A 27,282-nucleotide genomic window follows, 5' to 3' on the forward strand; every position below is an offset into this window, starting at 1 on the left:
CGTGTCCTGCATAAACCTCTTGGACTTGTTCACAAACCCTAAGATTTTGGACCATTTTTTCTCGGGGAGTGTTTTGGTGATGTCCTCTCCTTCAAAGATTTCGAATCTAGACCTAGCATACCTATCACACTCTGCGAGGTAGTGCCTTGCCGTTTCTTCTTTTATTTTGCAGAAGCGGCAAAAGGGATCTGGTAGGATACCCATTACGAAGAGGTGGGCAGTGCCCCGTCAGAATACCTATCAGCCTCCTAATTCCCTTCCTTGAGATAGAGAATAGCCATTTCGATTCTGCTGGTTTGATTGACTTAACAAACTTCATTGGGTACTCAAACCAAATCTTTCATTCATAACCTTCAAACAAAGTCCCTCTCTCATTACTACTGTCTCATTTCATTGATGTTTTATGACAAATAAGCCTGATTTATCAATTAAAGCTGTTTCGCTTTGATAATAATGCAGAAAAATAGTTCAGATTGCACCAGATGATCCTGTACGACTGTATAAGGGACCTCACAACTGTCGTGTATTATCATTTTGAATAGGAAATAAATTGCTTAAAAATGAATAGGGCTATTTGTAATTTATTATTATTCTACTAATTTTAATTTAATTAATCGATATATTCTTGTTAGTTGGATAAAACAAAATAGAAATACAGACCAAGGGGCCGTGGTTGTGGGTTCGACTCCCATCATTGCCTCTGGACTTTTTTTCTGACGCCTAAGGGGACGCTGGCCGCAATTGAAAGAAATTGACACGGCACTCATCAGTGGAAGGTCTGGAGCAGGATCGGATCTCGGCGACCCTGAATTTGGTCCCAACCCCCTTCAAAAATGAGTTTCTTTGATGGAAGAACACCGCACACCGGGGGCTCAAATTCACATGCATGGAACAAAAATGGTGCCAGGAATATAGTACAGTAAACCGTATTACATAGTTCCTGGTATCCATTGTAAAAAATAAATAAATAGAATAAGAATAAATTACAAATATCCCTACTCATTTTTGTGCCAATTATTTAGATAACCTTCTTTGTAGTTTGTACCCTTTCAAACATGAGCGGTTCACTGCTTGATCCGGATAACCAAATAATACATACTCCAAATTGCAATGAACAAGTTTTTATGCTGAATATATTTTTAAAATCCATCTGCCTTTTTAATGAACCCCAAATTTTAAGCCTTAAAGACCTTTTCAGTACTCGTGATGAGTCTCAGTCCAGCCCAAAAGCTCCGCAGGCCCAGTGTTGTCTCCTTTGGGCTTATATGCTCCACAGTTCTAGGCTTATACTCCAATGTGAAGTATAATGTAAATTTAAATGGGCGAGACTTCCCACTCCCTTCCTTTCCTGTCCTCATCATTAGTGAACCATTTTTTTTCTACCTTTCCTGTTCACAATCTGGCCCGTCTCTCAAACTTTTGTCAAATTGCCACTCATTTTTCTGAAAAAACCATCCGGCCACAATATCACCCTCTAATTAGAAATGTTCTACTTACCCTCTTGTCTCTGCCCTTCCCAACCCTCTACCATATTGTCTTTCTGATTTTTCACCTCTTGTCTGTCAAGTGGCATCAGTTTTAATTTTACATCATTTGGGGGCCCACAGCCAAGGCTATAGACAGAGGAATGCGATTTAACATCCTAAAATCAGTCCCAAAAAAGTTAACTCCTTATGCACCAATACACTTCTTTCAGTTTTGTGTTTGACTAAAATAAAGATTTGAGGTGTCATAAAATGTCTTGTAGATCTGTGACAAGACCTTCTGATGGTTGAGTCACACTGAAAAGTTCGCCAGGCAGTTTGTCTTCCTATACACTACCTGGGATAGAGAAGCAGTTTTGCACATTACTTCTAAGACCTCCCTCATTGGTGTTTTGATTTTTATTTTATTTATTTATTTTTTTAATGAGGTTCGTAACCACAGATGCCCGACCAACCTTATTGTTTACATTTTTTTTTTTTTTTATAAACTAAAATTCCCTTTTCTTAAATATTTTTATATAACAAGTGTGTGCACCCTTAAAAATCCATTGTTACAAAGGTTTATATTGTTTTAGGTTGGTACCTGGTATGGAAGTTATTTTTGCTGAGGTTCAGATTTGTTCGTGAGCTGTTGGGTGGGATGCAAGACGTGTCTGGACAGGCACAGCAACAGACAAAGCACAAGACTAAAAGGACGAGACTCGATTGATACAAAAAGTCACCATGAACATCCGTTGTGCCAGGCCTGAAGACCTGATGAACATGCAGCATTGCAACCTGCTCTGCTTGCCTGAAAATTATCAGATGAAGTACTACTTCTACCACGGGCTGTCTTGGCCTCAGTTGAGCTATGTGGCGGAAGACGAGAAGGGCAGGATCGTCGGATACGTCCTGGCAAAGATGGAAGAAGACAGCGAGGACAACCCGCACGGACACATAACCTCATTGGCTGTCAAGAGGTCGCACCGTAGGCTCGGGCTCGCTCAAAAGCTGATGGACCAGGCCGCCAAAGCAATGGTCGAATGCTTCAAGGCCAAGTACGTCTCCCTGCACGTCAGGAAGTCAAACAGAGCGGCATTGAACCTGTACACAAACACACTCAATTTTACGATATCGGAAGTCGAACCAAAATACTACGCTGACGGGGAAGACGCCTATGCAATGAAGAGGGATCTTGTCAAACCGTCTTACACACAAAAGCTCTGACAAAGTGCCTGTGAAAATAGACATTTCGACGAAAGATCCAGTTGTGCTAAAATAAAACAAAATTAAAATGTGAAATTTAGTTTAGTTTCCCTCAAATGAATATTGTAATTTAGAAATCGATCAAACACAGAACATTTTTGATCAATTACGGGGTTAAATATTAATTTTCTGTTTCTTTATTAAATTTGTTTTGTTCTCATTTCTTTATTTTTAATTTATTAAAACCCAAAAAATTTTGAAAAAAACTTTTCTATCATTTTCACAAAATGAATCAATTTCAGTTATTAAAAATAAAACATTTCAAATTTCATCAGTGAGACAATTAAATTTATTATTTATATTTAAAATTATTTTTCTGTTGAAAGAAATATGAAATGACTGACGTTAAAAATTAATCAAAAAATAAATTAAAAAAGTAGAAGATATGAAAAAAAAAACTTCCCACAAGTTTCAAAATTTTCAATTCGAACTCTACAAAAAGTTGAATTTAATAATTATATTGTTTATGTAAAACAAATTTTATTATTATTAATGCCTATTTCTTCAGATTTCCAGGTTTAATTCTTGCTTGGAGGTAAAGGCGTGTTTTCACAATTCACCAAAGCAACAGTTGCTGCTGTTCAAGTTACTTGAATCAATAGAAACTGACCAACTTTTGATTTGTAAAACGTGAAACTTCACTATAATGGACTTAGGAAATGAAATTGATTTGAACCCAGGGCCTTTACCATAGAGTGATGAGCTCTGTGTCAACATTCACGAGAGTTGCTTTCAGAAAAACCATGTGACTGTCCTGTCGAATCCGGGAATATAGTTCCTGTGCAAATCCAGGTTCCATTGCATAATGGTGGATAGAGGTACAAAAACGTGCAATTTATTTGTGTGGTTAATGAATTATTGTCTTTATCGATATTTTTTTATAAATTAACATTTTTAAAATTTCCATCCATAAAATTTAATTCTTGCTCGTATAGGGTGGAAAATAATTTGTTATGTGAGACTGCTTGGCAAATTTCTCATGTTGCTTTTACGTTAAGGGGCCTCAATTTCTCTCTTAAACTTCAAACTAGGAGCGGGTCGTATTTAACAGCTTTTTCATCGAGTTGTTGCGAGATTAAAATTTCTCTGTTGTTTTGTAGAAAAATTTTTGCCTGTGTAAAACACTCAATTAAAAAAAGATAAATAAAATAGGAAATGAAATTTCATAACACTTGCCAAAATTTTCATCCTCCCTGTTTTCTGTTTGTCTTCCACCAATTACAATAACTCTTCTTCAGTTAGCTCATTAGATTTTATTATTTCATAAAGTTCATCTTCCCTGATTTGATGTTGGGGTTGCACGATCTCTTCTTGAAATGTTATAGGTGAAAGATGGTTCTCTTTAACAACCACTTTTGGCCAAAATTTCCTCCAACATGCATTGATTGAGCTCGGCTTTAATTCCATCAGTGAGGCATCAATATATGTGATGCAATCTGCTATGTTGAATTTTTCCAGCTTGAAATCACTGTTTCTTCCGAACGCTAAATCGAATCAAAAATTCTTTTGAAGCATTGTCCTTTGTAATATCTTTTAAATGCAGCAATGATTCCCTGAACTAAGGGTTGAATTAATGACATCGTATCTGGTGGTAAAAATATCACATTAATATTAGGTATACTTTCCTAAAGGTAGATTGGGGATGAGGCCATGAAGACAGAAACATTTATTTTCTTGTCGAGCTTCTGTTATCTACACACATGTACCTGTTCATATAATATAACGGTTTTTTTTCGAAGTCCTGATGAAGGCGATATATTCTGCCGAAAGCTCGACAAGAAAATAAATGTTTCTGTCTTCATGGCCACATCCCCAATCTACCTTTAGGAAAGTATATTTAAACCGAGAAGGCTGATCAAACACCAAAGAAAATATTAATATTAGGGTGAGCTCCTATCAAAGTTGGGGGATGTCCAGATGCATTGTCTATTATTAAAATGACTTTAAAGTTAGTGGTTTTTGGTAGTGAGGTAGTTTTTAACTTCAGCGATAAAACAAACATTAAACCAATTCTGGAATAAAACACCCATGAACCACGATTTTTTATTAGCTCGCCAAAAAATATTTATTTTTTCCCTTCAATGCTCGCGGATTTTGGGACCAATATGACATCATTGGCTTTAGTTGAAAATCAGAAGGGAAATCTTTTGCCACATGGAAGCCTGGAACTAACTGTTCAGTTTTGGAAAGGAAGGTCCTACTTGACATTTTCTTACAGAATAAACATCAATATATTTTTATTATTTTATTTATTTATTTTATTATTTTTTTTTTTTTTTTTAAGTGCTCTGGGAACTGGATTTGCTGCTTCGTGGTTGGCAGACACCGATTCACCAGACAATTTTATATTATGCTTTTTTTTACTTTTGCTTGCCTGGAAATCAAACGATGATGTAGAATCTTTGATAATTTCATCAAATAATTTTTATTGCAGGTTACAAAATGGATGAACAAAATGAAATGAAAGAGGAAAAATAAATTTAAAAAAATTACCAGGCAACAAAACATTGAAACATTGTGAGGTTGTTGATTTTTGTGAAAAATTATTCATTTGACTTACAGAACCATTTAGGGATGTTTACAAATCTGAAGAATGCTATCCAAAAGTGTTTTTTTTCCTTCTTCTCTCGTGAATAATCAAATTCATGCAAATAAGCGAATATCACGAATGTTGTGGGATTACTGTATTAAGTTTTTCCATTCAGTTTGGTCCCTCACTCTTACAAGAAATATTATTAATAATAAATAATTGTTATAAATTTGTCGAATCAAGCTGAAGATGCTTTAAAATCTGTGTCCTACATGTTTTGCAGCTTATAAGGCCTTTTCTCAGATAAGCTGACCAGAATCATGGTGCAAGCTGAACACAGCAAAATGGTTTAAAATCTATGGATACACTAGATATTTAGGAAAAAGTTATGCTCAATTTGTCATATCTATGTTTTTAAAGTCTAACTAAGTTCCTTTTTACTCCTTAAAATTTCACTTGGGGTGAAACAACTGGTCTTTCCAGTGGATAACTTTGCAGCTAACTTTTTCATTTTCAATCACTTTAAATTAAATTTTTTTTTTAAGCATCAAATGCATACTTTACGCATGAAGTACTTAACCTGATTGCTAAGTGACATAATCAAAATCTAGGAATATTAGGAAATGATGGAAGGTGAACAAAACATGGGGAATTACATTTTTCAGAAAACCATTTTCCAGAAGACCATTTTCTGGAAGCAGCTGGGGGTTTTAGAATTGAAACGGCACTCATCAACGGAAGGTCCCTGTGACACTGAATCCAGTCCTGATCCCCCTCAAAAATGAGTTTCTTCGCTGGAAAGTGGCACACTCACATACACGTTGTCCAAAAATGGAGCACTATAAGTTACAGTGCTCGGGGGAAACGCCTCCACTTAATGGTATACATAACAATAAAAAAATTTAAAAATCCTCAACGTGTGGTGGTGTCCTTCAAGCCGCGGCGAAAGGGAGAGACACAAAAATCCCAAACAAAAATAAATTATTTTTCCACCTTGAGACCAAAACCACTATAACAACCAACAATTACCACCAGTCAACACAAATCCTTTACCTTGAGGTAAATGTGCACGAGTTTGGTAGAGGAAATCCGAGAGGCTTTTTCCTTGAGGATTTCCTGTGTGTATGGCTACCTTTAGGGTAAAGATATCACAAGCCCATTCTTGCGTGAGAGTAGAAGTTTTGGATCCTAAAACAAAGTGCATAAGAACAGTTGTAGTTCACAGCAGATTGCCTTAAAATTAAGCAATGAATATTTTATACCATTCTTTTCTATTGAACAAGTGTTGGACCCTAGCGCCGTCCAGTTCAAGATTTTACCATTGTTTTATTTATTTTCTTTTTAAAGAGGGTATTTCAACTGCGAGGTTATATGAACCTTTGGGATGCTGGTGTTTTTGAAAAAATGCCCATTTGCAAGTATGTCGGGTTCGAATGACCCATAACAATTACAATTTACACTGCCTTAAATCAATTGAATAGGCTAAACCAGCAACGCTGTTTTGCGGGCCCTAGCGCCGTCTATTTCAATTTTTTTATTATTGCTTTAATTTTTTTCAAAGAGAGTATTTCAACACGAGGTTATTTGAATGCCCGGTGTTTTTGAAAAACGGCCCATTTGCAAGTATGTCGGGTTCGAATGACCCATAACAATTACAATTTAAACTGCCTTAAATCAATTGAATTGGCTAAACCAGCAACGCACTTCTGTATAACATAAGTGTCGGACCCTAGCGCCGTTCAGTTCAAGACTATTTTTTATATGTTATATGAATACTCGGTTTTTTTTTGTAGAAAAAATTTCTGATGAGGGATCTTCTAGCTAAACAGTTTGGGAAGCCCTGCCTTACAGCAATAAGCATGTGTCAACCATAAACCTTGAGGTCACCAACGCCCCAAAAAAACCTTTAAAACTTACTTGCACCTCCCTTCAATAGAATAATAATTAACTTATAAGAATTACAATTTACACTGCCCTAAATCAATTAAAAAATAGACTATATCAGCAACACACTTTCGTATTGCTTTGACCTGCCGAGTGTCAGATGGTCACTTTGGCTGTGGTCATGAAAAACGCATTAAATTTACCTGTTAACGTCTAAGCTACCTACATTGTGGGGTTATAGCTTGTCTTCAGTGGATTAAGAATATCTGATTGCCCGAAGTCCCCTGGCAAAATATTTTAATCATGCCTCATGAATATACATAGTTATTCAGAAATCGTGAGATGCGGTCTGGTGTGATGTAGGTTTCAGGAAAACATTTTCTTTATCGTGCCAGCATTTCGATCTTTATTGAGATCATCTTCAGGGCTCAAAGTGTTTGTCTTCTGTGTAATTGTGCCATTCTTGCGTGTCGTGTTGAGATGATCTCAATAAAGATCGAAACGGCACGATAAAAAATTTTTCTGAAACCTACATCACCAGACCGCATCTCACGATTTCTGAATAATTATCGATTAACGGTCACTAATCACCACACAAATATACATAGTTTTTAAGACATAAAATACGTCTTTGTTTAAATTGAAAAAAATTATTGTTTAATTATTATTTTCCTTTTTTAATCAATTTATTTTAAAATTTTCATTAATTTATATTATAAAAAGGCACCTGATCCATTTGATTTCAGGTCTTATTAAAACCTCTGAGACTCTGTTTTTTAATAATTAGGATTCAGGGTTGGACTAATATTGCTTGGATAAAAAAACAAGCATAATTCACATATTACACTAACCTTTCTTGTAATTAGATCAAACTTAAGTTGAATTAAAAACAACAAAAAAACTAAAAGGACATATTTCTTTCTTTTTTTTTAAACAAAACACTACAAAAATAAGAAACAAGGGCGATATTTATGTACGAGAAAGATTACACACACAAAAAAAAAAGTAGCTGAATAAAAAGTAAACAAGCAAATAAAATTACAAAATATTTATGATATTATCCACTATAATATTCTCTATTTCTAAAATATTTATACAAAAGGCACATGTTTTTCTCCGTTAAGTTTATTATGTGGGTATATAGAAGTGATTTTTGTTAACATTCCCTAAGCTTATTCTAAATATTTAAAAAAAAAAATTAAATACAGAATAACAGGTGGTAGACATAATTTTCCATTGATAAAAAGAAATATTTTTGTACACACAACTGGAGTTAAACAAAGGGAATGCATAAAAACCTTAAGATTTTCTAATGTAACATGTAAGTCCAATAACTGACAAATAAATAAAGGTAACAATTTTTCCCCCTGTTTAACAATGCTCTGTTTTATAATAATTGAGCGTAAAAACATTAAACTTTGAGGGGGGAGGTCAAAATTTTGGCAGTGTCAAGACTAATAACAATTTTTTTTCTTTTCATAAAAGATTAAAAATTTAATATAATATAAAAACAAACCCTCCCCTTTGTTTGAATTTAAAAAAAGGCAAATAGAATAAATAGTCTTGGGGCGAAATAATGAGGAAATTTCTTGCTGAGAAATTAACACAAAGAATTCCCTTAAAAAGAATTAAAAAAAAAAAAAAAAGATAAGCCTTTTTACAGACTTAATTTCTCACAGTGCTTTCACAATTCGATTTGCAAACGCAATGACTAGTTTTTTGTTTGTTTTTTTACGATCCATTTTTCTTTAAATTCGCTTCGCCATTGAATGAGGACCGCCGTCTTAGTGGAATCGCCTCTTTTAACACTTTGCGCCGCTGGTCTGGTTTTGTAGGAAGGGAGAGACGCCTCCTGGCATCCGGGTGCTTGCGCTTTTCTCCAACTACAGTCTTCTTCGGTGTGTTCTTTTTATCCGAAGTTGGCTTCCTCCTCTGTCCCGAGTCTCCGATGTTTGACATGGTCTGATTGCACGAGATCCCATTGTTCGAATTCGGATGTGGCTTCTGGTCGACATTATTCCAGTGTTCCTTTTGCGTTTTCCATGATTCTTGTAAAATTCTATATTGTTTTTAAATAAAACAAAAAGTTTATATTTTTTGATAAATAGAAAAAAGTTTTTAAAAAAGTGTAAAAAAAAACTGACTGGTTGATTTCTGTGTCGGATTGTATTATCTCTTGAACTTTCTGCATTATCATGAACAGTGTTACAGGTGAGACTAGGCCAAAATCGAATAGTGAACACATATGGAGGACGAAATTGCGATAAAGATTCTTTTTGAGAAGTTCTTTCCCTTTTTGCTGGAGAAAAGTTGTACAGGCCAGCGGCACCTGGCAGTCGCCTACAAACCTGGTGAAACAAGAAAATTTCTCAATACATGTAGTCATTAAAAAGACTTAAAGTACAGACATCGAGCCGTGTTTCATGACATGCAAGTTCCACATTTTCATTAGTTCCTTTTCGCCTTCATTAACATCGGTGAAATCATCAATCATCATGATGGTCTTCTTCTGGAGCCATCTAGGGTCATTCTCATCCTCAGAGTCGATGCCCATCTCTTTAGGATAAATCGGCAGGCAGGTTGTTGTATGGTGGTATAGCCTAAAAACAAACAAGAATGAAAAACTGGTTCTGAATGAAATTTCAACAGTAAATACCTATTGTGCCCAGTGATGTAGGGACGTTGTGTGTCGAAGTCATTCTCGTCCATATCCATAAACTCCGACATGCCGTTCAGATTGGGCCGCTTCGGGTGGCATACGATGATGTGTGACAATGGAGTTCGCCTTATCGGTCCGTTACCGCGCGGCATTTGTCCCAATGGGCCCCAGAACGAACCGTCGTAACCTTCGTTCAGAGTCACGTCAATCCTCGTCGCCCCTTGCATTTGCTACAAATATATGCTATTTGTTCAAAACAAATTCTCCGGAATATTAAAAACTCTCTCACCCCGCAAGAAAATGAAAACCTGGGGTGGCACAGTTTCAAATGCCTGAGTAGCGAGGCAATCGTTTTACAGTCGATTGAACACCAAATGCATCTCATATCGGGCGAAGTTTCTGTCTGCTGTTTTGAATTACTGTTGTACAAAAATTGATAAACCAAAGAGTGTTCTTCTGTTGGCTTTCCTAACATGCTTGTCTCATCTAAAACAATGAAATGGTTAATTTATACAATCAAAGCGGGAGTGATTTAAGTCAGCTATTCAATGCCGAAAAACTGTTTATGGCTAACGATCGGTGAATCGTCAATTATTGTGGTAAAGCTAAATAATAAATTGTGTCAAATGATATTAAAATGGCCATTACTGAGCCATGTTGTCTGAAGCTAGTCAAGATTTTTTAATGTTTAAGTGCGACATTGGCTCAACGGTTTGGTTGATCTTACAAAGTGGAGGGAGAACCTAGGCAGATAACTGTCCTCAAGTGGTACAGTACAAGTTAAAGGCCATCTGGTTGGCCAATTGTCAAATGTCAAAAAAGTAGAATACTGCCAAAAAAAGAACTAGATGGTCAATTTTCCAGTAAAATTGTTGTGCCTAAGCAGATTGGTCAATTGTTTGTCATTAAAGAGAGTGAGATTAACAGGTTCGTCAACTGTCCCGCCATCAACGTACAAGTAGTAACGCAGCTGGTCAATAGTCTCATGAAATTAAAATGAATATGGATGGTCCATTGTCTTACTTCATCAAAGCAAATGTACAATAGTCGGTCAATTTTCTGAATACAAAATGGCTGAATGGTCAATTGTCCTACTGCAGTGGTAGGTCAATCGCCATATAGCATCAAAGTGAATGAGATTAAATTAATTGGTCAATTAAACAAAAGGAAGCTAGTCAGTCAATTTGCAAATCGTGCACACATGAGACACTAACTTAGGCAGTAAATTGATGTAATATAGGTGAAACATCATATGGCTGGTCAATAGCCAGCCATAAGTCGAAAATTAAGAGTGGACTAAGCTAGGTGGCCAATATTTCCTGACAGGTTGGTTGTCCTAGGATACCAAAGTAAATGTGATTAAGCAGGTTGGTCAAATGTCTCCCCATCATGGGAAAGTAGTGCAGGCTGATTAATTGTCTCCTACCATTAATGTGAATATCTCAAAGTGGTAGATCAATTGTCCTAACATCAATGTGAATGGAATTAAGCAGGCTGGTCGATTGTCTTACAGCATAGATGGGTCAATTGAAATGTCATATAAAAGGAAAATGGTTAAGCAGGTTAGTCAATTAATATCAAAATAGAGGTTAATCAACTTGCCAATTATATTGCAGTGACAGTGACTAACCTAATCAATTTACGTAATAAGTTGAAACTCCTCTGCTTGGTCAATAGTCAGATGTAAAATAAAGAGTGGGCTGAGCTAGTGGTCAATTGTCAAATAATGTCCAAAGAAACTGTTGTGGTCAATTGACATGACAACAAAGTGAAAGATTAAGCAGGTTGGTTAATAGTCCTCCAATATGTGTTAATGTTGTTAATCAATTTGTCCAATGAAATTAAAGCAAGTGAAATCCTTTTTACTCTAATTTCTATTAAAGAAAATAATTTCTATTAAAGCGAGTGTGATGATTAAGCAGGTTGGACAATTATCCTAAGGAGTCTATGTGAATATGTTTAGGTTGGTTGGTCAATTGTTGAATGACGACAAAGTGGAATGAGGACAAGTTTGTAAATTATTTTAATTTGTATACAAAGAAGGTTGAGAAGAAAAATTAGTCTCAAAAAAAAAAAAAAAAATATCACCTATTTTTCTTCTCAACCTTCTTTGCATAAAAATTTAAAAAATAATATTTAAAAAAATGATAATAAAAATAATATTTACCATTGCGAACTATCTCCTTGGCACTGTTGTCATTCATATCTAAAGGCACAAGTGGTTGAGGCCGATCAACCATTTCAGTGACTGGCTCCCTTGACCAGTAGAGCCTGAATTTAAGCGTCGGCCCTGTGTTCAATTTCTGAAACGTCGCGTAATGCTGAGCCCTTAGCTGTACGGGAGGGAGAAAAAACTATTTTCTCTTCTTTTCTTTATTTAATCGAAAATTAACAAAATTCAAGAGCAACTCACATCCCGGTCGGATCCGATGTCTTCCCAAGTGGAGAGTGACGAGAACCGTGTGGAGGAGTTGACAGGCATCTCTTCGAGATAAAACTCGTAGTCGCCGTCTGTCAGGAGGCAACGATTCTGTCGGTCGTAAATGACAAGATCGGTTCCGAATGAAACGACCTTATCATCGTCTGACACCTTCGAATATTTTCTCTTCTTCTGAGCAGGCTCTAGAAATTTATATATAAAAATATAAAAACATATGAACTGATTTTTTTTAAATACCTGCATCGCTATCAGAATTGGCAGTGATGATGTTGTTGGCAGACAAGGTGACACGCAGTAATAGGTGGTACGATTTGACTAAATGGCCCGTAAGCGTGAAAGAATCAGTCGGGATTGAAACAGTCGGGGCCTTTGGAGGAGGAGAAGTCTCCGAAGGATTAAAAGGAACGTAACTTGTACCAAGAGAAACCTTTAAAAAATATGACAAGGAAAGGAGATTTAAGTTATCTAATATAAAAATATTTTTTTGTTTTTAAAAAGTTATACCTTCATAACAGGACAAGAAACTTCTTTTCGTTTCTTATGGCAAACTTTTAACAAAAGCGACTCCACTTTCACAGGTTCCTGTTGAGCAACTGGATCTACAGGCAGGGAAAAAAATTAAAAATTACAGAATAACGCTCAGTACAATTTTGGCAATCGACACTTACTCAACTTGTTGTAAAAGCCGAGGAAGGTTAGCGTCAAGAATCCGCTGACTGGCGTCGGCTGTGATACCTTTGAGCTCACAGTTTCCAAGAGCGAGTCCACCTTGAAATTTTTCCTGTTCTTGTTCGTCCTCGACATCCTGTGCTTCATGTACGTGAGTGTCCGCCACAAAAATATAGGCTGGAGATAGGAGAAATTAAGACAATTAAGTCAAATGTTCTGTTATTTTTATTTTTTACACTTGTTTTAAAAATACCTTGAGCATGTTTCGTGTCCTTAAGTACCTGTATATTTGAGTCGGCTCTGAAAATAATTTCAAACTATTTATACACATTATAGATTAAAATACATAACTTACTGCCCATTTAATAATAAGAACTGAGCTGCCAACTCATTAGAAAATGAAAGGAATGCTTTCAAAAACCTAAACGGTGTAAAAACATGATGGGCAAACAGCCCCTATAAATTAAAAAAAAAAGTACATTATGAAGCTATGGTCACCATAAATATAGTATCGTGACAACCAGATAGGCATCTGTGCCCTTAGACTGGAAGACTATCAACAATGAGATGAGGAGTGTGAAATGGAAGCTCCAATGGATGGAATGTTGTACAGGCAGTCATGGGTCATGATCAACCCTTGTGCGGAAGGCCATTAACCATTAGGCCACAACAATTTGCTTACAGTAATTCAGATATCGTGAGATGCGGTCGGGTGTGATGTAGGTTTCAGAAAAACATTTTCTTTATCGTGCTCGTAATTTGCTTACAATTTGTTTTACTCTTGCCTGACGAACTGCCCAATTAAAGGAGAAAAAGAAGACTAGAAATATGAAGGAAGCAATTAAAAACAAAAATTGGAATCAACTAAGGAAAAGTCAAAACCAGGGAGAGGCGAGACTCGATCGAGCACAGGAATTAATCGAATAGGATCGACTATTGAAAAGATAAAACCTGGGAAAGACAAGGCCTGAACTGCAAGCAGAATGGAGTCGAATAGAGTTGACTATCGAAGGTAAAGAAAGGGAGGGACAAGACATGAGTCGAGGGTAGAAATTAATTGGAATAGAGTTCACAACGAGAGTCAAGTCCAGGGAGAGACAAGACCCGATTCATGAGCAGAAATGAGTCGATTAGAGTCAACTATTGACATCAAAACCAGGGAAAGAAAAGCCATGAGTCGAGCGCAGAAATTAGTCGAACAGAGTTGACTGTTGTTATCAAGGAGAGCCGAAACCTGAATAAAGGTAGAGATGAGTCATGATTTGACCAAAAGTAGAGACCAGGAAAGGCAGCGAGTGCCGCAAGGATGTTGAGACTTAGTGTTGGTATCGTAGGGGTACGTTTATTGTGTGAATAAGCTTATCCCTAGATTTATTAGAATGGCTGACTTACATGTAATTTGTTTAGTATAAATATTAAGACTGGGCAATTGTTTACTTGTCTTGTTTTTCTTGTTTCACAAAAAAAGTAAACAATTTTAAAAAAAAGTCCTCGTCATGTTTAGCGATAGGAATCGTGAGCATCTTAGCCAATTACACTGAAATATATAAGAATGTCATTTTTGATCAGGGATGATTTCTAGAATCTAACTACTCGCTCAGAGATCCCTCCTCAAATTGAAAATTGAATAGGTCAATTTCTGGTGCGGTCGTCGGCCAAGTTGTAAATATTTGTGATTCAAACAGAAAAAGTTATAAACTTGTTGATTTTACTAGTTATATTATTTTTAATCATGGAGATTTTTTAAGGGGACAAAGGTTCTTTTTTTTAAACAGTGGTTTATAGACAATCTGCGAGAGAGTGGTACTGCAGAAGAAATAGTGTTTAAAAAAATTGAACAATCTTCTAAATAACGTGGAAATGGCTTAAACGTGGATATTTTTAAAAAGATGAGTATCAAATTAATGTATATAGGTTATTGGGGTGAATTCGGACGGTTGAAAAATTTGGCACTGGAGAAAAGGTTTTTTTTAAATAATAATAAAAGTGTTGCCCTCTTACTTTCGAAAGCCTGTAGAAACTGTTCATGATCGGCGTTGCCGTCGTGTTTGCCTTTGGCCGCGTCGGCCTCCTTGTCTCGCTTTTTGGGCGGCATCTCGGTGCTTCTGTCCGTCGGTCGTCGGCTGGTCGCGATTGTCTCGCTGGTCGCTGCGGTGCCGGTCGCGGTCGTAAACGGGCAGACAACGGCTGCGGGGCTGCGGGCTGCGGCTGCCGAGGGCGGACGTCGAGCCGAGATTCGAGCGTTAACCGTGCGCCTGCGCACTTCCACGCTATTTTCAAACGGACGCCCTCCAAAGCAAAAAATCGTCCGCCTCCGAATATCGATCAAAATATCGATATCCAATTCAAATCTCATATAAAATAAATATATAAATATGTAACACAATAAATAAATTTAAAATAGATATTATGTGCATATCTAATTGTATTATAACACAAGGAATACAATACTTACCCATACTCCGGCAAAAACGACACTTATTTGAACACAATAAATAATAAAAAATATATATTATGTGAATATCTAATTGTATTATAACACAAGGAATACAATACTTGCCCAAACTCCGGCGAAAACGACACTTGTTTGAAGTTAACTTATTTTTGCCAACAAAAATCACAATCGGACAAAATTGGACAATTAAAAAAGTATAAACATATAAAGTGTGTTTTTAGAGACAGGTTGTTTAATAATTTGTTGGGTTCATTAGGAGCAATCTAGAATAAGGTAGTTTAGAAATACACCTTTTTCATTTTTTGCTCACATTTTGCCCTTTATTCAAATCATCTTCAGTTGATTTTTTTCTAATTCACCCAGGCCCTGAAGATGGCCCGAATAAAAATCTAAATGTAGGCAAAAAATGACAAAAGGTGTTTTTCTAAACCATCTCATTCTTGACCGCTCCTTAAGAATAAAAAAAAATTAATATTTAAAAAATTTAAATCATACCAACAGTTGATATTTAAAATTTATTAAAAAAATCGAACTACAAATAAGTTATTATTCCTTGGGAAACGCCAGGGAGGGCTATTTTTTCTTTTTTAAAGAACTGATTGTATTGTAGGATGAAATGACATGTTTGCAGCTCTCAGAGCCCTTAAGGGTGATTCTCGATGCCTGTCGGTAATTTACTGTAAATTACAAACTGGAATTGCTGGTGGGCTCTGAGAAGTTATAGGCTGAACTCTGCACACACGTGTGTTAATGCCCAAACATCTGCGGATTTGAGCTTGTATAAATCAACAATGATCCACTCGAAATTCGAATATCAACTCCTCATCTCATCCTACAACCTTTTGAATTTGAAAAATGGCAAAAAGAGGGAAAATTCGAAAGGTTGTAAGTTGAGATGAGGATTTGGTGTCCGAGTGGATTGAAGTCACATAGCTCAAGTGGTTAGACCAGTGGTCGTATTATTAAGAAATTAAAATGTAAAATCAAAAGTAATATACGTAAAATCAAATGTAAAAAACCATATTCCAGGCGTTGCCTTGAAAAAGAATGAAAACCATTTGAAACGTTGGCAAATTAAAGAATTGAGCACTACGCTGTTACGTTAGATGTTTTATTATAACTACACTCTATACCCTTATTTGCTAGAATTTAATTAAAAAGTATAGTGTTGTATAAAGATATATTTGTTTTAAGAAATTGCTTTTGCTAAATTATCTGTTTTATATGCTGATATTGTAACGTTTCAATTTTTCAGGGTTTACATTTAATTTTGAAAACATATTTTCTCCAATATTTCTTCTTTTATGGTATGTATTGATATTGACATATTATAAATTATCAATCACTTTTCATTCACAATCCGTTTTTATATAATTATAATAAACATATCCATGAATAAAAAAATACTACTTTTTATTAAACTTTTATTTTTAATTTAAAAAAAAATATATGTATATACAATAATAATTGGGCATGAAAATATTACAATTTGGTTTCAGTACTGAATTTTGCTGAATATATAATCAGTTATCAATAAAACAGTACTATAACTAAATAACCTACAATGAATACTTTTTTAAATGAATAATACATAGAAATAAAGTACAGATTTCTAAATGATCTTTTTTCTCCAAAATTATAAACTTTTTATTTTTTATTTTATTTTTGTTTTTTTAAGAAAAAATACCAAACTGTGAGAAAAGTGACACATAGAAATTTGGTAACTAAACTATGCTCAACAATTATACATGCTAAATTCAATCATCACCATCTGATCCGACAACAGAAATGTCATTGAAAACAATGTCAATTTCTTTATATTATAAAACTCATTATGTACACATATTTAAAATAGTTTGTACATGAAAATAAATATGATCACAGACGTTTCAGGTTTCACTGTACAAACGTACATAAAATCAGTCACAGAGTTTGTTTTAATTGTTGTTATTGTCTGATCGTTTACACAGAAATTGTTTGTGTTGGGTGAGTCGGATTTTGGATATTTTGTTTTTGTCCCATCCAAGGAATGTGTCTTCCTGTGCGAAACTGTCATGGACAGTCCTGTTCCAATCCGATTGATCAATAGAACGCCCTGTGAAACCCAAAAAGTCTTCTGGTGACGTCGGCGGTGTGTAACTGACGACTGCCTGGCCCCGTTTTCTGTTTTTCTTCGACGGCATCTTCAGTTTACCTCTGCAGTTCTTCTCACACAGGAGCGGCGCTTCATTTTTGATTATCGCTTTGAGATCGTTGAGAAGTTCCGAGAGGAGGTCTTCAAAGGATTTTTTATTCGCGTTCAGCCCGAAACACTGATCTCGGAACGGCACGTTCGAATGAAGCTCATCCCATTCATTCTGCGGAACGTATTCATTTTCTTGTCTGTTTGTCTTAATCTTCTTGTTGTTGAGAGACTTCTGGATCAATTTATTCTCAAGTACTGGCTTCTTCTCTTCCATTATGTTTTTTATGACTTCGAGCAGGTGCGAAGAGGATTTACTCGCATTGACTAACTTGCTGTCGTTTTTGTCTTCGTTCCCTATTATGAAACTTGCCAGGGATTTCATCTCTTGAGCGAGGAGCGGGAATTTGTCGTGCCAAGAGCAAGGGCAGGACGTCTGGTTTGTAATGAGATTCATCACTTCTCTAAACGTCATATCGTAAACACAACGCTGTCCTTCTGTTATGCAGCCTTCTGCAGGCAACGAGTGGTAAATTGGAAAGGTGAGGACCTCTTCGTCCTCGACAGCAAGGTCTTGAATCAGCTCATCTGTATTCGGGATGTTTTCATCGCTCTGATTGAAAACAGCAAACTTGCTCGTCTGCGATGAATAATCTTCATCAAGCAAAGATGGAAAATCATTGAAATTCGCCTCCATCAGGCTTTCGTCCATCACTTTCTCCTGGGATACTTTGCAATTTTTTCTCTCCAGTTCTTTTAAGTATTTCCAGTGGATAAACACACGTATTATCGATCTGTATTTCTCCTCCAGCTTGTTCAATATATGTTCCTCTCCTGTCCAATCTCTGAATCTCTTCTTAGATTCATTGTAGCAGTCGATGCTTTGACATTTTTCCTGTAAAGACTTCAGGCAAGTCAGATTTTCCTCTGGAGGGAATTCCCTTTTCTCATTGGAAGTCGATGCACCACCACAGAATTCTTCCTTCAGCAGGTTTATCTCACAGGCATCGTTGGTTCCGATCGGGTCTTCGAGTTTATCGTCAACTGAGATGGCCACAATTATCTCCTCTTCTTGCAGGCCAGCAATGTCTTCCAAATCGTCGACCGACAAGTTCAAGATATTCACTTCCTGGTCTTCTATTGAATTCAAAAGATCGTCGGATTCTGAGACGTTCTCTTTTTGTTCATCTGTCGATCCTTCTGAACTGGGTTTTTTGAAAATCACAGGAACTGAGATTTCCTCACCGCCAATGTTGAAGTAAACAATATCATTCGAGTTTTCGTCGCTGATGTCAATATCTGAGTTGTCCTCTTGAACCTCTTCTTTCCACAATTCAGAATCAAGAGTGTAACCTTGGATCAGAGTCCCTTCTTCTGATTCTTCGAGTGAGGGCTGCTCAACAGTCTCAGGATCTTTGATGGGCGTCAACTCACTTATTTCAGCAGATACCAGGCTTTCTATCTTTATGGTATTCGGTATCGGGAACGTTTCAGATTTGACTAGAGAATAATTTTCTTCTATCACTATCTCACTCTCTTCTTCCCAATCGGAGAGATTTTCTTCCCTATCGGAGAGATTTTCTTCCCTATCGGAGAGATTTTCTTCCTTACAATCAATATGATCCTCAGTCTCTTGTCGTTGTTGATCTCTAGTCAAATGATAAAAGGTTTCACACAAATCGTCGCTGTCTGGAACCTCTCTATAAATTAGCCGATCGTTCGCCCCTTTGAGATCATTGTTACGCCCTTGTATCCTGTACCTGGAAAAATAGCAGTCTTTCCCGGCGATGTTTGTCCCCTCGTCTAAGTTGGCATTTGCACCTCCGAACGACCTCAAACTCTTAGAGGGGGCCGGTATGTCTTTTTGAATCTCGAGGTCGTAAAAGAGTTCGAATCTATGGCAAACCCAGTCGCTATCAACGATACACTTCCAAGACCTCGTTACATTAAATAACCCTAAAACAAATTAAAAAATTAATTCTGTAGGCATATTTAAAACATTTAATAAGCTTTAAAAATCAGGCCAACTATTTTTCATCACTACCCCTTAAACAAATAAATTAAAATATTTAAACTAATTTTAATTTATAATAAGTGTTGAAGAAGTGTTCGACAGGAAAAAATTAAACGTAACAGCTGACTAGATCAAAACGATTTAAAAAAAGAAAAAGATACTAAAATTTATAGTAGGTGACTATATGAGAGTTAAAGATTGCTTAAAAAAAAATAAAATGCAATTACCCATAACCTGGTAAAAAAATTATAGTGCCACCAGATTCGTTACATAAATTGTAAAATATTAATTTTATAACATGCGTGCAAACACAAAAACAGATTTACAATTTCATTTTTCCACTATGAATGTGGTGTCAAAGTGCATGTTTACCCATTGAACAATGAACATCGTGCAGTTAATCCTACTCATCTATGTATCCTGCTTGAATACAGAGTACATCTTCAACTTCTTCAGTTTGTTTAAAAGATTTTGTTTACTTTTCTTCTAATAGCCTTCTTTTTTTTCAGTTTACCTTTTTACTTTTTAATTTTTTTTTCTCCTCTTTTTCTGTGAGGCTAAAATGGAAGCCAATAGCATAAACCCTAAACCACCTGACCCTTGAGATAAATTGTTCAAATAAAAAAAGAAATGGTGCAAAAAATATATAATAATGTCGGTTGCTGAAAATGATCAAAATAAAAGCTTTAACAACTTCAGTCCTTTTAAAATCTACAAATTTGTGAAAAGTTTTGCCCCAAAGAAAAGTAACCCCCTCTTTACGCACCCTGAACAGCTCCGTAATCAGGTAAATAAACTTACAAACATTATTGAACAATTAATTTCGACCGGTAAATATATGTGGTGTAAATTAACTGTAAATTCAAACAATGGTCACACAGATCCTATAATCTAATGAAGCATTCACTAATAAGAATCAAATGAATACACATAATTGGGCGGGGGATGTACTGTGGGTGGTGCAGGGTGATTGTTGGGCGAGGGTGGCTCATAATGAGAACTCTGGGGTGACAAATGACAATGAACCCACAGTGATATAATGAGGCGTTAATGAGGGAGGGACACTGGCGCCACATCACTATGCACTGCACCTGTGCTCTAATCTCAACCATAAAATCATAGAACTGCGAGAGCCTGTCTCTCGTGCCGGGGTGGCCTGGCTCCCTCCACACAGCTACACTGCAGTGTCTCCACCCATGGTGTGATAAAACAATAAATAAATAAATAATTGCGAAAAACTAGTGCTAAATAAAAATATTAAGTGATTAAATAAGTTATTACAACAAATTCCTTTCACCAGAAGGAAAAAAAAAAAAAAAAAAAAAAAAACCATCATACTACTTTTTTAAACATTATTTGTGAGTTTGCTATATACCTTGAAACAAAAAACAAAAACAAAAAATTATAAAATATTTGTTAATTTGTTTCTATTTTGTTTACCATCATAACGATATCCTTGGATAGGTCCTAAACCTCCTTTGTGGTTGAAGCTCCTGGTCAGCCTAATCGGAAATTTGGTCAGATACGAGGACCAAAATCCTTTGATGTCACTACGGCTTCGATCCTTTCTGTTGTTTTTGACGAGCGGGGCTGGAACAACGATAAGTAGTACAAGTGAGACAAGGCAGGGCAAAAAAGCCAACTGGCTCACCTTGGTATACGACACGTTTCCAACTGTCGACGATGAAGCTGTCATCGGTGACGAGGACTGATACAATACCGTGCTGACTGATGTCCAACGTCCCTTTCAACGGCCTGTGCACTCCCGCCAACGACAAATCCCTCCTCGATTCAAAAATAGTGCCGATTGGCACACCTTAAAAATTAAACGATTATAATTTCTCCTGTTTTACAAATTATTCTTAATTAAACTACTTTTACCAAATTGTAATTATAATTCAGTGTCTGAATAAGAGAAAGTAGAGATAGTGTAAAGGAGTGAATGAGATTAAATAGATTAGATAAATAGATAGAAAGATAGATAAGATAAATATGCTTTATTTACCAATGCAAAGCTATTATGGTCGCATGGATCTTTTTACCACTTAGTACTAGGCTTTTTTAATAATCAAATTCAATCAAAGATGATAATGCCAATTATAGATTATAAACAAAAAAATTGGTGTAAGTTCCACGGTGGTCAAGGCAACCACAAAATGTAGTACGACAATATTTAAATTAAATCCAAATATATCGTATCAATAATGAAAAAACATAAAATTTGAAAATTGCCTAAATACTCTGTAAAAGATTGAGAAAAATAAGGTTAAATTATGCAAATAAGTTAAAAGATATTAATTGGCTGGTAATAATCATTTTTGCATTAAAAACGGATGATTTTGATGTATAATGTTCAACATTTCCCCCCGATTCGGTATCAAATTGGTTTTACAGACTGATTTAAATTGAAACAATTTTAGGAAAATTTAAATACAAATGAAAAAAAAAGACATTTGCATTTTAATCTTGCCTTTGGCCGTTAATTAACATAAATTATATGTAATAAAGTTTGAAATGAATTTGTAAAATTTTTACATTTAATGTAGGCCTAATTCCCTGTTTGTTTTCAAGCTGATGCAAACTGTTCAAGGCCTATTTAATAAAAATAAATGGGAAGGAAGACAATTGCTGATATTTTTAAGCCTAACTTTGAAAGTTTTTTGTTTTTGGCTTTTCTCAGTCAGACATAGTACTGGTATAGATCAGATGAGTGCAGATTATAAGCATTTAAGATATAACCAGGGTCGACTTCTAGGATGCTGTTTTGTAAACTTGTTCAAGGAATGCGGTAAGAAATATAAATAGAAACTGATTGGAAAATGTTTAACTATATATACTATGTTAACTATAATAGCCTTTTTTGTAATATTTGCTGCCATAAATTAAAATATAATTACAAAATTATTAACATTTAATTTAGCCCTGCACTGCTATTGAGAAATTGAGCTTTAAGTTTTTCATGCTGAATGGGAACTTGCCATTTTTTTACCAGATTTTGGCCTATGACTAACAACTTTTTTTTAATCCTGAAATTTTAATTTTAATTTATAATAAATATTGATTTTTTTTTTTTTACAAAAAAAAATGTTACGTTAAATTTAATGTTTAAGCAAATATTTGTGAAAAATTTTTACAGAAAAGAACGTAACTGAAAAGAAAGTGTTTTTTACAAGCAAATATATATATTTATTATTATTATTGTAATTTCGTTTACAATGCAATAGAAATTTAATGCATAATGAAACACATATTCAAATTAATACCATTGAATTTCCATTTCCTTTGTTCAATACAATGTATTTCCCTAATAATTGATACGTTTAACACAAGTAACAAGTTTTCATGGTGAAAACAGGTGGAAAATAACGTAAGTGGCACATTTGTTAAGTTAATTTTATCTAGTACTTTTTATTACAATGTAGTAGAATTTCAAAAATACAGTGTTTTTTACTAATATTTTCTCCTAAACGTTTTAAGCCACATACAATATTACATCAATTTTATCATATGTTTCAACAGGAAATATACCTAAAAATACATGGTGAAAAAAAATGTTTCAGATGGATGTGTCATTTCTTCTTAGAAGAGCAGTACTAGGGTGACTTTTTCTCAAAATGATTTTTTGTTTTTTTTACAAGGGTTCACAACTACTAACAACCCTTGTGATGTCGGTGTTTTTTTGAGGGGAAAACCTAATTGCTAAGTACGCGGCCCTGCATCCAAACCCATTTACCGACATTTACCTTACACTGTCAAGCGCCATGTCAACTCTAAACTGTTGTGACCACTGATCGCCCCCCCCCCCCCATGTGATAATTAATGCTATAGATTATATGGAAATACACATGGAATAATGGCTCACAATAAAAATATAATCTGTAGCTGGGTCAGGATAGTTTTTAACTAATAATTTAGTAAGAAATACGATTGGAAATATCACTAACTTTTAAGGCTTTCTTTTTTGTGGCATTGTCATAAATTGCAAATAATTTTGTGATTATTGCCCATTAAAAAATTGTCATGATTGTGCATAATAAAATATAATCTATAGGCATGATTTTGAAATCATGGTGGGTTTTATCTGATAATTTAATTGGAGAAATACAATGGGAAACATGTTAAACTTTTTTTTGTTATTTACAGCCGTACATTAAATATAATTATAAAATTATTACATATTACCAACAATTCATATGTGGGGGTGGGTTTTCTCAGATTGTTAAATGCAATTATTTAACCCTTATTTTTAAGCCTCTTAGGTGATAATTACTGCAATAAATTAAGACATGATTATCATTTAATCTGTAGCCTTATTGGGAGGGTTTTTCCCAGTTTTAATTTAACCACTTCAAGGAATATAGATGAAATCTAAATGTAAAGAGAACTGTAAATATTTAACCCATTTTTAAGCCTTTTAGGCGAAAGTATTGCTATAAACTATTTGGAATCAAACAAAGAATGACTGTGCATAATAAAAATATAAATTGTGGATGTCATTATTTGCTATCAGGTTTTTTAAAATTTAATTTAACAAGAAATGCAATTAGAAACATTTAACTAACTTTTAAGCTTTTAAACTTTTATTTATTGACATGACTTACATATTAACAATGAAATTATGAAATTTATTACATTAAAGAACCTGTTGGGGATTTTTTTTTTTCAGATTGAATTTAAGCATTGTCAAGGAATATAATAATAGGAAATCTAATTTGGAAACAGACAATTGCAAATATTTAACCCTTACTCTTAAGCCTTTTAACTAATAATAATAATAAATTATTGGAAACATTTAACAGTACTTTTAAGCCTTTTTTAAGGATATTTACTATCATGAATTACATATAATTAATTATGAAATTATTGGAAATCTGGAATCAATCACAAATTTAACACTTACTTTTAAGCCTTTTATCTAAACATTGGATAAAAATACAATTAGAAACATTTAACACTAGTTTCAAGCCTTTTTCATGATAACATATAATTAATTTTGGTTTTTCTCAGATTGAAATTAACCATGTTCAAGGAATTGTGATTAAATATCTAAATAAAAACTATTGCAAGTATTTAACCCTTACTTTTAAGCCTTTTACATGATAATTACTGCCATAATTTAAGATATAACTATAAAATTATTACACATAATTAACATTTAATATTGGGGCTAACATTTAACATTGCTCATTGGGATGGGGTTTTCTCAGATTGAAATTAAGCATGTTCAAGGAATGATGATAGATCTAAATAAAAACTATTGCAAATATTTAACCCTTACTTTTCAGCCTTTTAGGTGATATTACTGTGATAAATTAAGATATAACTATAAAATTATTACAGATAATTAACATTTAACGTGTAGGCCTATTGGGATGGGGTTTTCTCAGATTGAAATTAAGCATGTTCAAGGAATTATGATCAGAGATCTAAATAAAAACTATTATAAATATTTAACCCTTACTTTTAAGGCTTTTAGGTGATAATTACTGCCATAAATTAAGATATAACTATAAAATTATTACAGAAAATTAACATTTAATGTATAGGCCTATTGGGATAGAGTTTTGTCAGATTGAATTTAGGCTTGTTCGAGGAATTATGAGAGGAGATCTAAATGTAAACGGTCAATTGCAAATATTTAACCCTTACTCTTAAGCCTTTTAGACCAATAATTACCTCAATTAAATGTTCAAATTATTTGTGTACCCTAAAATCGGTTCGACAGATTGGAATGACGATCAGGCCCAACATAATATAAACGCATCCGACTGACTGCAGAACAACTTTAGCACTAAAAAAATTATAAGCGGGACGAGGGAGCAAAACATTGTGTTATTAACGTCATGTTACCTTCTGGAGGGCCGTAGAACGAGCAGATGTTCTTCCTTCTTCTCGTCCTCCTCGGCGTCACTGCGCCGGACACGGAAACCTGCAACGAAAGAGAGCAGAGGGAAAGATTGAAGAATAAAATCTGTATAAAATCACATTAATGATTTAAAATATAAAATGGAATAAAAGCTATTGTACCTCACCACTCTTCCTGGGCGGTGCATATTCCATGAGGACCTTTCATTTGAAAAAATCATTTATAAAAAACAAAAACAAATACTACTCCCACATATAAATAATACAAACAAACAAACTCACAAATTGTGTTAAATGCGAAAAAATGATAGCATGCGAAAGTGTTTTCAAATTGAATTATAGCTGTCAACAGAGTAAATAATAAAATAAATAAAATTTTTTATTTATTTATATTTTAAATGTTAATTTTAAGACTGAAAATGAACGAATCCGATGGGCACGAACTAGGGTTTGAATGGAGAGACAAATGTTGCGACTTACTTTTCCCAGGGCTATCGCGACTCTGGCAGAGGCCGCCGGCGTCTAAACAGACGAGCGACTAGGCCTCGCCGATAAACAAAGTGGGGTGGGCAGCGGGGAGAGCGCCGAGGGCTGGTCGCCGTCGGCTCGTCGACACCTGAGGCCGATCACTCCGCTTCTCGGGCCGGCCGTCCGTCGTCAACGTTGACCGAGACACGGTGCAGCGAGCTGGAAGGTGAGGAGGAAAACTCGTCGTAGGACAACATCGGGGAAATTCAAGACGCCTCGTCAGTACTGAGAAGCCACTGCTGAGCGGATAGCTTAACGGTCGAACTCACCTTACGCTCTTCAAACACAAAAAAAGTCTAACAATAAAAATTTTTAAAAAGAACACCCATCGACATCATTTTATTAATAATATTTATCTATTAGAAATTAACTAAACAATTAAAAAATGAAAAGGAAATATCCTTCAACTTGGCACCAGGTGGTTCTTCAATCTATTTTCCCGCCATTTTATTCAAATTAGAAAGGGTGTTCAGCATAACTTTTACATAAACGACAAACTTTTTAAAATTAAACTAAAAATGCACTAGCCTAAATTCTTTACCACATTATCAAAAATTAAATTGTAAAAAATATCAACAATTTATTCTTATTAACTCTTCGTATCGAATCTTACTTTAATTCGGATTACAGAGGGTGGTAAAAAATACATACATTTGTACAAAAAGAAATTCCCTCACATTCTCTCTCTCTCTCTCTCTCTCTCTCTCTCTCTCTCAGTCTCTCTCTCTCTCTCTCTCTCTCTCTCTCTCTCTCTCAGCATCCTCTTCATTTAATTTTAATTGTAATTTTTTTATCTCAAATATTTTTTTTAATGTATAATATTTACCTTTCATCTCAAGAAGCCGACTCCCCATAGAAAAATGAATTTCTACTTCTACTTCTTTCCCCACTTCTTCAAAATCAAATATATATTTATAAACAAAAAACATTAATATCTCACTAACGCTCTCAAAACGACACACAACAGTAACACATCTAACCAGAAAACACATTTTAAGTGAGAACAAATAATCTGATTAACCTAAACCTAAAATTTCTATATTGTGTAATCGTATAAATTCATATTCATATCTTATATGGATTTGTGTAATTTAAACATTTTTTTAAAATACCAGGCCCTGAAGATGATCTCAATAAAGATTGAAAGATTGGTAGGATGAAGTCATGTTTTTCTTAAACCATCACACCAGACAGCATCTCACGATCTCTAAATAATAATTTTTGTAAAAATTATTGTTTGTTGTTTCAAATTTTATAAATATTTAATGATTATGGATTAAATTTTTGATTTTACCATTTTTGACATTTTCTTTTAGTTTTGTAAGAA

At 34.8% G+C, this 27,282-nt stretch overlaps 3 protein-coding genes across 6 annotated transcripts in view; 1 reads left to right on the forward strand and 2 right to left on the reverse strand.

Annotated features, from left to right (window-relative positions):
• The window catches only part of LOC106673398 (N-alpha-acetyltransferase 10), a 4,427-nt gene extending 1,538 nt beyond the window's left edge, over positions 1 to 2,889 (forward strand). For both annotated transcript variants that reach the window (XM_014405504.1, XM_014405505.2), the window contains exon 2: positions 2,060 to 2,889. In XM_014405504.1, the coding sequence (XP_014260990.1) occupies positions 2,208 to 2,690 (483 nt within the window). In that variant the 5' untranslated portion in view covers positions 2,060 to 2,207 and the 3' untranslated portion in view covers positions 2,691 to 2,889. The remainder of the gene's footprint in view (positions 1 to 2,059) is intronic.
• A 5,087-nt stretch (positions 2,890 to 7,976) lies between these two features.
• Positions 7,977 to 15,165, reverse strand: LOC106673397 (polycomb protein suz12). Of its 2 annotated transcripts, none has more exons than XM_014405502.2 (12): positions 14,913 to 15,164; positions 13,165 to 13,211; positions 12,911 to 13,088; positions 12,747 to 12,841; positions 12,480 to 12,669; positions 12,216 to 12,424; positions 11,970 to 12,135; positions 10,092 to 10,288; positions 9,800 to 10,032; positions 9,552 to 9,743; positions 9,288 to 9,491; positions 7,977 to 9,202 (listed from the first exon to the last, which is right to left on the reverse strand). In XM_014405502.2, the coding sequence occupies exons 1-12, from the start codon at positions 15,004 to 15,006 to the stop codon at positions 8,875 to 8,877; spliced, it is 2,133 nt and encodes a 710-aa protein (XP_014260988.1). In that variant the 5' UTR covers positions 15,007 to 15,164; the 3' UTR covers positions 7,977 to 8,874. The 2 variants fall into 2 exon arrangements, with proteins under 2 accessions (XP_014260988.1, XP_014260989.1); XM_014405503.2 differs by having other exon boundaries at positions 8,709 to 9,202; positions 11,970 to 12,105; positions 14,913 to 15,165.
• A 2,120-nt stretch (positions 15,166 to 17,285) lies between these two features.
• LOC106673386 lies at positions 17,286 to 26,232 on the reverse strand. 2 transcript variants are annotated; one of them, XM_014405482.2, is made up of 7 exons: positions 25,908 to 26,232; positions 25,710 to 25,769; positions 25,590 to 25,628; positions 25,413 to 25,491; positions 21,214 to 21,378; positions 21,003 to 21,152; positions 17,286 to 19,504 (listed from the first exon to the last, which is right to left on the reverse strand). In XM_014405482.2, exons 3-7 carry the CDS (start codon positions 25,620 to 25,622, stop codon positions 17,304 to 17,306), a joined length of 2,628 nt encoding a protein of 875 aa, XP_014260968.1. In that variant the 5' UTR covers positions 25,623 to 25,628; positions 25,710 to 25,769; positions 25,908 to 26,232; the 3' UTR covers positions 17,286 to 17,303. The 2 variants fall into 2 exon arrangements, with proteins under 2 accessions (XP_014260968.1, XP_014260969.1); XM_014405483.2 differs by lacking the exon at positions 25,710 to 25,769.
• Between the last annotated feature and the right edge of the window lie 1,050 nt (positions 26,233 to 27,282).

Source organism: Cimex lectularius, unplaced genomic scaffold (assembly GCF_000648675.2).
Source record: "Cimex lectularius strain Harlan isolate CLEC.00 unplaced genomic scaffold, Clec_2.1 scaffold355, whole genome shotgun sequence".
In the NCBI taxonomy this organism is placed as follows: Eukaryota; Metazoa; Arthropoda; class Insecta; order Hemiptera; family Cimicidae; genus Cimex; species Cimex lectularius.

Coding starts and splice junctions, on each gene's coding strand:
- LOC106673397 (XM_014405502.2), bottom strand. CDS start 15,006: ATGCCGCCCAAAAAGCGAGACAAGGAGGCCGACGCGGCCAAAGGCAAA. Junction 13,212..14,912: donor GTTTCTACAGGCTTTCGAAA/GTAAGAGGGCAA, acceptor AATTATTTTCAG/AGCCGACTCAAATATACAGG. Junction 9,492..9,551: donor GTCATGAAACACGGCTCGAT/GTCTGTACTTTA, acceptor TTGTTTCACCAG/GTTTGTAGGCGACTGCCAGG.
- LOC106673386 (XM_014405483.2), bottom strand. CDS start 25,622: ATGGAATATGCACCGCCCAGGAAGAGTGGTGAG. Junction 21,153..21,213: donor GAAACGTGTCGTATACCAAG/GTGAGCCAGTTG, acceptor TCGTTGTTCCAG/CCCCGCTCGTCAAAAACAAC. Junction 19,505..21,002: donor CCAAGGATATCGTTATGATG/GTAAACAAAATA, acceptor AATTTGTTTTAG/GGTTATTTAATGTAACGAGG.